The sequence below is a fragment of the Equus quagga genome, chromosome 14, assembly GCF_021613505.1.
Source record: "Equus quagga isolate Etosha38 chromosome 14, UCLA_HA_Equagga_1.0, whole genome shotgun sequence".
In the NCBI taxonomy this organism is placed as follows: Eukaryota; Metazoa; Chordata; class Mammalia; order Perissodactyla; family Equidae; genus Equus; species Equus quagga.
Window position 1 is genome coordinate 56,910,301 of NC_060280.1, and position 10,144 is coordinate 56,920,444.

A 10,144-nucleotide genomic window follows, 5' to 3' on the forward strand; every position below is an offset into this window, starting at 1 on the left:
TTTTAGTGGAAACTTCAGGCTGTGCCCTGGACCTCCTAGCGGAATGCATTCATTCTCCCTCTGCCCTTGAGATTAGTTCAGAGGGAAAGTTTGAGGAGCACTGAACCAATGGAATCATTTGAAATGTGACACTCGTAATTGACTTGGTTTCAAATCCTTAGCAGTTGGAGTATTTTGGCTTATCTCAAATGCTAGAAATACTGTAGCATTTGTCACTTCAATCCCAGCCAAGGGTCAAATGCAGTATCACAAACAGAAGCTAAAATAAATTCTCAAAGTCGTTTTTGTGGTTGACTTAACTTTATTCACACAGTAGCTATAGGAGCTGACAAAGACTTGGTCTAACATTTCTTTCTTCTGGCAGGTTGATTTAGAGTTTGGTTGCAGACAGTGTGGGTTGAAGGGACGTGTGGTAAGACAGATCAGAGGCTTGTTACAATTCTACATCACCGGGAATCCAGTTTAATTTTAACCTTGTGGTTTGTCTAACATGTTTGCAGTAAGAGTTGGGGGAATAAATCTAATGCTCGCAGGCAAACGCTTGGGAGCCCTTGAGAGCAGCATCCTTAGAGAACACACAATCGATCCTAGCACTGGAGGCACCTCAGATATTGTGAGTGCAGGTCAGAAGTGTCTTGGGGTGCCAGGAAAGGCATCCCATGACAGCGGTGAGGTCTCAGGGCATACAGCAGGCAGCTCTGGAGTGTTGCAGTCAATCCCAGGAGCGTGGCATGGCCTCTCACTACTGATAGGACCTCACAAGGAGCCACATAAGGAGAACTGTAATCAGGACAACGGTGAAGTTGAGAAACAGCTCCCGTCTCCACTCCATTCTCAGAGTGGCTGGGTGAGAATTGAAGGCGGACTTCTGAGGGCACACCAAAGACCTCCTGTTGTCCTCACCTCCTAACAGAAAACAGCAAAAAAAAATGGGGAGATTAGTGAGCATTTTTTTCTCAAAGGAAATAGAAGCATGGTGGAAGAGGTGAGTGTCATGGGCTGAATTGTGTCCCCCTCAAAATTTATACGTTGAAATCCTAACCCCAAGTATCTCAGAATGTGACTATATTTGGAGATAGGGTCTTTTAAGAGGTAATTCAGTTAAAACGAAGTCATTAAGATGGACCCTAATCAAATATGACAGGTGTCCTTATAAGAAGAGGATATTAAGATACAGTCATGTACAGAGGGAGGACCATGTGAAGACACAAGGAGAAGGCGGCCATCTGCAAGCCAAGGAGAGAGGCCTCAGAAGAAATCAACTCTGCCAACACCTTGATCTCGGATTTCTAGCCTCCAGACTATATTTGGACTAAGGCTGCAACTCTTCCCTGGGTGTCCAGCCTGCTAGCCTACTCTGCAGATTTTGGACTTGCCAGCCTCCACAATCACATGAGCCAATTCTATCTATCTAACTATCTATCTATCTATCTATCTATCTATCTATCTATCCATCAATCATCTATCTACACAACACACACAGGCACACATACACATATCCTATGGTTCTGTTTCCCTGAAGAGCCCTGACTAATAAAGAGAGCCTGACTTTTCTACTTGATGTCAAAAAGACCAACATAGTCAAGATTTTTTTCCTGTGATGATTGTATTGATGCTTTTGATAAAATACAAAATATTACACTTTTCTCTCTCCAAATTCTGTGTGTGTGTGCGTGTGTGCGCTTACTTTGTTAACTTAGAGTGCCAGCAAGCAAGGTCACCAAAACAGAAAAAATGTTATGGTTTAGTATTGTTCTTTCTTTGAATTGCATATAGAAGTAGGATACCATCATTTTTCAGGTTTCAGGCTGCTAGAGGACTTCATCTAACCCTCGTGAAAGCTTGAAGTAGTTCCAACAGCTGCTTGGCCTTTTTTGTAAGCCCCGCATTGGGCACAGAGCCTTCTGGGGTCACCCAGAAGTCCCTCACATAACAGACACTTGGTCCAAAGAGCAAGTGTTAGCCTCATGAGTACTTCTATTTCAACAAAGGCTTGTGCCAGCTATTTTTAGTCAAGTCCAGGATGTGCCTAGATTGTAAACACTTCAAAGAGTAGGGATGGTATCTTTATAGTTCATACAGATAGTACACGCAGGAAATCATACTTTGAGAACATATGCAATATAGTGGATCGAACTATTATCTTCAGTAATGTGGCAGAATTGGCACTTCATGTATGCAAACCACATGAAATTAAAGATAAAATTTTAGATACTTAGGACAAAAGTCTACTATGGAGTGAAAAAGTTTAGGAGGAAAGAGTGTTTTTTCTAAGGGTGGGACTTCAGGGGGCAGAAGAGTTATTAGCAAGCTTTGGGCCTGAATGGTATTTTTAACCATCTAACCTGACTGAATTATTAATTGTAATTACTGTATTTGTTATATTATTAGTGAGCCAAATTACTACTTTTATAAACCAGCTGAATAATCATTTTTCTTATTATGTAATTGTTGGCATAACACGCAGCTTCAAATCAGACGGTGTCAACCAGTAGGTTGTCGAATCTTGGTTTAAAATATGGCTGATGATGATTGATTGACGTTTCATTTTCCTTTTAATCCTTATCCATCTTTTGACCCTCTGCATGAAGAATATAGTAAATTGCCAATGAACATCTTTACAAAGGGTTGCCTGAAGGAGAAAATAAACAGAAGAAAATAAACAGATAAGGGAAGTAGAGAGAATATGTCAGAATGTACACAGAGCAGAGGGGAGCAGGAAGGTGATGATCCAGGCAAGAAGCCTGGAAGCAAAGGGATGAGAATCAAAGGCAGACTCCTTCTTAGGAATTTATTAATAAAATCAAATCCTGGTCCAAAAGCCCACGTATTTGGGTGAGTTCTGAAGAACTACAGAGATAGGCCAAAAATATGAGACCCTGTTTATAATGATCAAAACAACCCAATTCAGGGGGGTGCAAAATAACTGTCCCACCAAATTTGCTTGTTAGGTTATGCTCTTAAATAAAGGAAATCATAGATAGTGGCCCAAAGGAACATACTCGGAAAATGTTATTGACAACTGTGCACAGCTCCATCCATGGGACCTTCCAAACAACTCCGTGACCTTCACAACCACTCGGGCAAGTATTACTGCAATTTTGTTCTCTCTCAAGATTATAGCTGAGAAACCGACTTTTAGAGAGAGGTAGTTCATTAATGACACATAGCAAGTTAGAGGCAGGACTAGAACTGGCAGACTGGAACTAGTTGCTAGAATTGTGGTTACTCCATAGAAGTGATGACAAGAATGAGTTATTACTGCAATTAATGTCCCTGGCTAAAAAAATATATAAATTTTCAACCACTTTGGGAAAACTATTTGACACTTTTTATTAAGGTTGATAGTGCTCATTCCCATATTATCCAGCTATTTCACTTCTACTCTGGAAATTCAAGCACATATGCACCAGGATACACAGGCGAGAATGTTCACAGCAACATTTTCATAATATCCCCCAAGCTGGAAGCAACTCAAATGCTCATCAGCCGTAGAATGGATGATGAATTGTGGTATATGCATACATTTGAATGCTATAGAGCAAAGAAAACATGAACCAGAGCAACAAACAAGAAGATGGGCGGATCTCACAAATATAATTGTTGGGCAAAAGAAGAATTTATAAAAGAAACATAGAATATGATTCCGTTTATACAAAGCCCAAAACAGGGAACTTAATCACACTGTTTAGGAATGCAGACATAGGGGGTAAAATTACAAGGAAAAGCAAGGACAAGATTCTCAACAATCAAGTTGGTGATTACCTCTGGTGGGGCAGAAGGCAGAGGTGATCAGGAACAGACTTCTGGGGTACTGGCAATGATCTGTTTCTTGACCTGGGTGATAGTTATACAGATGTTGCCTTATAATTATTGTTCAAACTGTATGCTTTATGCATCCTTCACATTTTCTTCCGTAGTCTCTGAATTGACAGGCTACCCATCATCACACTTCTTTATTTCCTACAGTTTACCTCTTACTATTTCTTGCACTTTGATAGTGAACTTAAATGTGTTGTTTTATATATTTTTAAATGAATAAAACACAAAGAGTTAAAGTTAGAATTTCTAATAAATCCAATTCAATCAACATATATACTAGCTGTAAGGGGCGAACTTTACTTTCACACACATTTATACCAAAGTTAGGCAGAAATTCAGACCAGCAAACATCCATTTTTCTGCCATTAATCCACAAAGACAATTTTGATGGCATTTTAAATCTTCCCCACAGTCAAGATCACACCATATGATCCGAAGTGATTGCCATATGGATGAAATAAAATCAAAAAAAGCTCTGAATAAATTGGTTAACATTGACTTTCTTTGAATGGAGACTTTGAGTAGATGGAAAACAGACTTTCCTCTCTGATATGAAAAAAACATTTAAGTAGGAAGGGAGAAAAATACATCACATGAGGTGGAAAAAAGGAAAATAAGAATCAACAGTATTCACTCTACATCTTAAGAAATATTGTGTACAATAGGCATTGTCCATTTCATTAAGAAATGTAAATATTCCTCTGCCTTTCTCGTTTTCAACTTGCATGCACGCGCACATACGCACACACACTGTATGCTATGCACGAAAATCCTGCCGTTACCTGAAGAGGGTCAAGGACACACCTGGCTGCAGCAGGCTTCTCCTCTCTCTCCAACTTGGGCTCCAACTCCTGCTCCTCTCCCGGGCTGTCTGGGCTCCGGGGCTCTGGGCAGGGCCTAAAGTAGTCCAAGGGAGGTGGCAATCACTGTGATGTCACTGATGAAACATCTCAAAGGAACAACCTCCAAAGGTTTGAGGCTATTTGTGTTTAGGTGGACATGGAAATATGTTGGCCAAGACTCCGTTCCTTTGGCTGCCAATTTGTATTAACACACCTGGGACTTAAAATCTTCTCCTTCCAGTTGACTTTTGGTGCAATTGATGTGGATTTTAAATTTATCTTTTACATCTTCATGAATACCTCTAACATGTGTTTAAAACATCATAAACCAAGAGTGATAGACTAATGTTAAGAAATAAATGCTGCATTTGGCTGTGAGACTGCATTTACACCCTTAGCATGTGAGGGTGTAAAAATGTGACTTCATTGTGCCACATATCTTTAACTATTTGAAATATAGACAGTGCTCTGCTTTGCACACATACAGCAAAACTATACACATACACACCAGAATTCAATGGGCATCTTTAGCTCCTTCAAAACTGACTTGAGTCCAAGCAGTGAAAATTATCTCCTCAGTCACCTGCTCCACATAGCTTTCCAGTGTATGTTGCAAGTTTACACGTTAATATACAGTTTCATCTGAAACAGCTGTGGAAGCCATGGTTTATATATATCTCTGTCAGTAAACTAATACAGCAGTAAACTCATACAGCAAAACTCAGTCACTTGGATAGATTGAGGGTAGGAGAAATGGTCAAAACTAGTGAAAAATGTGAGTTATAGAGTATGTCTGAGAGAAATAGAATTCTGTAACTTTCAAATGTAAATACCAACTAAAACTGGACCATTAAGATGAATTCATGATCAACATTCCAGATGTCTGAAGGTAAATGGGACCTCTACAGTGTTGAATTGGACTTGAAAGCACATCAATTAAGCACTTTAAACATGACCCCAGCAATTGTGTTTGATCAGCAGATCTTGGCATTATAGATAATAGAGTCTCGCCTCTGAATTCCCAAGTAGGGTCAATCAAAACAATGCGTTCCCAGAAGGCATAAACAAACAAAATTCTCTATACAATTGTGTTCATAATCAAACATTTCCCCACCATTCTTCATATCCCAGAGGCATGACTAAAAGAAAGACTTTCCAAGCCATTTCTTCCTTTCAACATAAGCCCAAGGATGCGTGATCTTAACACAACATTCTGTTGCTGCATGCCTTGTAAAAAGACAGCTTGCTGAGTGACAGATAGTATATAATAATTATAGTGCCATCAAACATTGGCAGTTATTTGTTGCCATCTGGCAAACTCCTTGAACGTAGTCAGATTTCTGTCTTTTGCCTCTAAGTCCTTGCCAGATTGTTTCAAATGTTAGGAATGTTTTTCCACTCACCAAGCCACATCTGTCCCTTTTTTTAATCACTCGAAATTCTTTTTTGTCCAATTAAAGAGTTATATATTTATTGTAAAAAAATTGAAAATATAAAAGTACAAAGAAAATCTAAATTACCTTTAATCTCACCACCCAAAAGGAAAAAGAATCTTTTTATTATTTTTTATTCATGTTTGAGGCTGCATAAACACAATCTAAAATTCCCAAGGTACTTTTAGTAAAGGAAACTTCTCCTTGAAAAACCTTTATCTTTTTTGATTCTTATAGAATCCAATTACTCATGCCATGCCATGTGTTGGAACTGAGTTTATGGGACAAGAATATATTTGGTACTTATCAGAATAGGAATTAGCTCCACAATATTTAAAATGTTAAATACATTTGGGAAGCGTAACATATCACAAAACAGCTCGCCAATACCGTTAATTTAGTCGAATTGGTCAATTTCAATGTAACTTGGAGGAAAAATCTTATGTTTATTCATGAGTCAGTTCAATTTGTCCACTTGATTGTCCCATTTAAGTTTATCCAACATTACACCAGGGACTATCGTGCCCAGTACATTGACAAATTCCCAGATAGAAACTTCAGAAGCTTCTGCATAGTAGTGGTTTATCCTGTGATGTCATGAAAGAGTGGATTACACTGGGAATCTAGCTTGTCATTAGTTTGACCTAACCTTCTCCAGAAAAATATGCAAGCCTCCCAAAGACACCTGACAGCGATTCAAAGGCCTAAGGGAGAGTTTAACCCTGAGGACCTGCCCATCCATTAAAAAAAAAAAAAAAAAAAAAAAATCAACATTGTTATCTCTCATTTAAGAAGTTGAGAATAACAAGATTTCAAACCTCAGTGCCAAAGTAAATTCATCCCTTTCAATTAAACTTACTTAATTCTGCTGATATTTTCTGTGAGCAATTCCCAAGACTTAACGGCATTCATTTCATATCAACTTTCTTTCAAAGTGTTGTCCTGCCATCAACAGGAGAACATGCTAATCTTTGAAATTATTTCTATGCCTGTTAATCTAAAATTTAGCCAAGGGCCAAAAATGTCAAGAAAACAACATTGACATTGATATTAGCATTGAAGCTCTAATTGGCATGTCTCTCTTCCAACCCCTGCCACCACCATATACATTCTTCAGTGTAAAATATTATAACTTTCGAGAATCAGTGCTGAGCTCTTGTGCCTGATTAGGAGCTAAGCTAATTTGCCTAATTTATTCCCCATTCCCATCCACTTTTTTACTCTGGGAAGTGAAAAGTGAAGACTTCATGTCAGTCCATGAACTCTACAGTCCATGACACAATGGGAGAACTCAGCAAGGCCTAATGAAAGGCGATAAGCTCTTAGCACATCACAGTAATGAGTATGATGATTATGGTGCCTTTCTCGCTTTCACATCTTCACATCCAGCTGGTCATGGAGCTGCTCAGAAAGAAAGAAAAAGCTCTCTGCTATTCATTTCATTATCCCAAACACAGGAGTACAAGCCTAGAAAAAGAGGAAACGCTATTTCTTGAACCTCTCTCAATGTCCTTGAAAAACTGATGATTATTATCTGTATTCTTGACCACTTGTGGCACATGTGTGATTTTTGTGTCACTAACTGGATTTTCATTTCAAAGGCAGGGATAGTTTCTTATACTTCTTTTGTTTCTTTAGCTGTGCATTCGCTTCAGCAGTGAAGAATCCCAATCGCTGCTCTAGCGTGTATAGCACAGGGCTCAGCTTGAGCCTCCATCCCATCCCATTGCCTCTGAGACCCAAGACATGTCTAAGCACGCCTGGCAAATGTGAGTGGGAGAGGTTGAGGTCAACATCAGATCTATTCATAAAAGGACCTAGAAGCCACCTGGGAGAGAAAATTCCTCTGAAGGGAAGTGATCAAGAAGATACACGTTGTTTAGCAACAGGGAGAATAGATAGTCACTCTGTTGCACATAACACAAATTCACTGTGTTACTCTAGGTCCTGTGAGAAGTGGATGCCAAGATGGGACCAAATGTGCAAAAGAAAAATGTGCTGGGGGAAATGCCTGCAAGAGAAAATATGGAGGGAGGGTGGAAACTGAGAGAGTCATCAAACAGCAAGAAAAAGAGGGAAAAAAGAAAGGGACGTTGGGTGGAAACATTTTAAACTGCAATTCGATTCTAAGGAAAGTTTGACAAGGCTACTAGGAAACCTCAAATCAAAGTCTCCTGTCAGAGATGTCCCACGTCTCCCAGGGATGAGTTGACCCGCATATTCCTTCCATGCTGAATCACTGACCAGGAGCAGCCCAGGGGAACTGTGGCCTCAGCAGACGTGATGATGATTTCAAGGCACAGCAGCTGGGTCCATCTCAATTATGAAGTGGTTGCATGTGAGAGACACATTCTCATGGCCACCACACATACCTACTACCCATCCTACTCCCCTCCAGCTTGACATCTGGCTCCTAGGAGGAGCGAGAGCTACGGATAAAAATTCTGTGACTCTAACAGTCAACCTCAACAATGTGTAACAGAGAGAGAGAGAGAGATTCTCCCTCTACCTGTGCCATCTCATGGACCTCAGTGCATCCATGGAACCAGCCATGTAATGTCCTTCCACTGAAGTGTCACAGAGCCTGGCAGAAGCAGCAATACTTATCATGACTCACTTGCAGTTTATATCAAGCTGTGCAGGCCTTAGTAGCAGATAGAAGCAGAGAGGAGCTTGAACTAAACAGCAAGAAAATGGCAGGCACTATGTGGTAGCTAACAGCACTTGTGCATGGGCACATGTCAACTACCCTCTGAAGCTGCTGGAAATAATCAAGAGGAACATTACAGGGGCATGCAGTCTTGCATAATAGGTGGGAGCAAGAGCCAGAAAAATACATGTTAGTCCTGTTTATAATAACCCATTTTAAGTTCTGGATTGGTGAGGTGACACCTGTTACCATCATTTGACTTGGAACCAATCAAATTCCATTTCTCTGGACCAAGTATATTTCTGCTCTATAATAAGATTCTGCAAGCAGACAGCTTTCTCTCAGCACATTAAACATAGCTACTGGGGGGAAAAAAAGAAGCAGCTAAAAATGTGTTTACTACTAGGCTAATACCATCTGCCCTCAGATTTCAGATTGGCTTTGTGAGTTTTCTGATGGGAAATAAGAATTCAGCAGTCTTTTGACATGCTGTTACTGAACCATTCAGGGAGATTCTAGCCAGACACGCCCACTTGAAACATTCTGTTCCTTTGTGAATTTGATCAAGGATATTTTCACTGAATCGCTTTTGAGAATCTGTCAGTCAGAGTAACAACTGTAGTTTCAGCAAGAATAATAAGGATCAGACAGAATTGCTTGTTGTTCTCTGTGAACGAGTTCATTTGGCTTTAGCCTTTGGCTATTAAAGCAGAAAGAACATAGTCATGAAGAATCATGAAAATCTCTCTCTGCTCTCTGCGAAGATAATGGAAAACCGAAGTGCCCAGCTGCAGTAATGTGGAAGAAGACTAGCCAGATGCAAGTTACAGGCTAGGTTTCCTTTCGGATGAGGGATGTACTATATCTCAGGGCAATTGACTACTTCTTCTGGGGAGTAACCTAACCTTTTACACTTTTACAGTAAGTGAACGTGGAGTTGCCAGGGGCTAGTATTCCGAGAATTTGGGCAGCTTATCTGGGAGAGGTGGTTCAGGCCTACTCTCTTTACCTTGCGTTTTGCTGGTTCTTGCCCCCATTTGCCAGTGTAGAACAGAAATGGAGGCCTCTATACCTCAGGCCAATTATATCTGTGTCTTCATGGGGGTACATGTTTTGTGCTAATGAAAGTCCAAAAAGCTAACATTTTCTTCCTCTTCTCCCATGCTATCCCTCTTTTGCTATTGTGATAGCATTCAGCAGGCACTTAACATGTCAACCATTTCCAATGAGTACCAACACGAGCACAAGACATCCCTGCCACTTTCTTCATGGACAATTGCATCTGCTTGCCTTGGCTATCATCCACGCCTACAAGATATACAAGATATCTTTCCTCAGCAGCCATCACAGCTTTTGACCATTGGAGGTACCAAAGTTACACTTGCCTCTAGAGCAAA

The 10,144-nt window shown here is 40.1% G+C and overlaps 1 protein-coding gene across 1 annotated transcript; it reads right to left on the minus strand.

The window, feature by feature from the left end:
• Nucleotides 1-281: 281 nt before the first annotated feature.
• SLN (sarcolipin) lies at nucleotides 282-9,857 on the minus strand. The gene is made up of 4 exons (XM_046638246.1): nucleotides 9,757-9,857; nucleotides 4,627-4,748; nucleotides 3,766-3,837; nucleotides 282-906 (listed from the first exon to the last, which is right to left on the minus strand). The coding sequence occupies exons 1-4, from the start codon at nucleotides 9,855-9,857 to the stop codon at nucleotides 743-745; spliced, it is 459 nt and encodes a 152-aa protein (XP_046494202.1). The 3' UTR covers nucleotides 282-742.
• Between the last annotated feature and the right edge of the window lie 287 nt (nucleotides 9,858-10,144).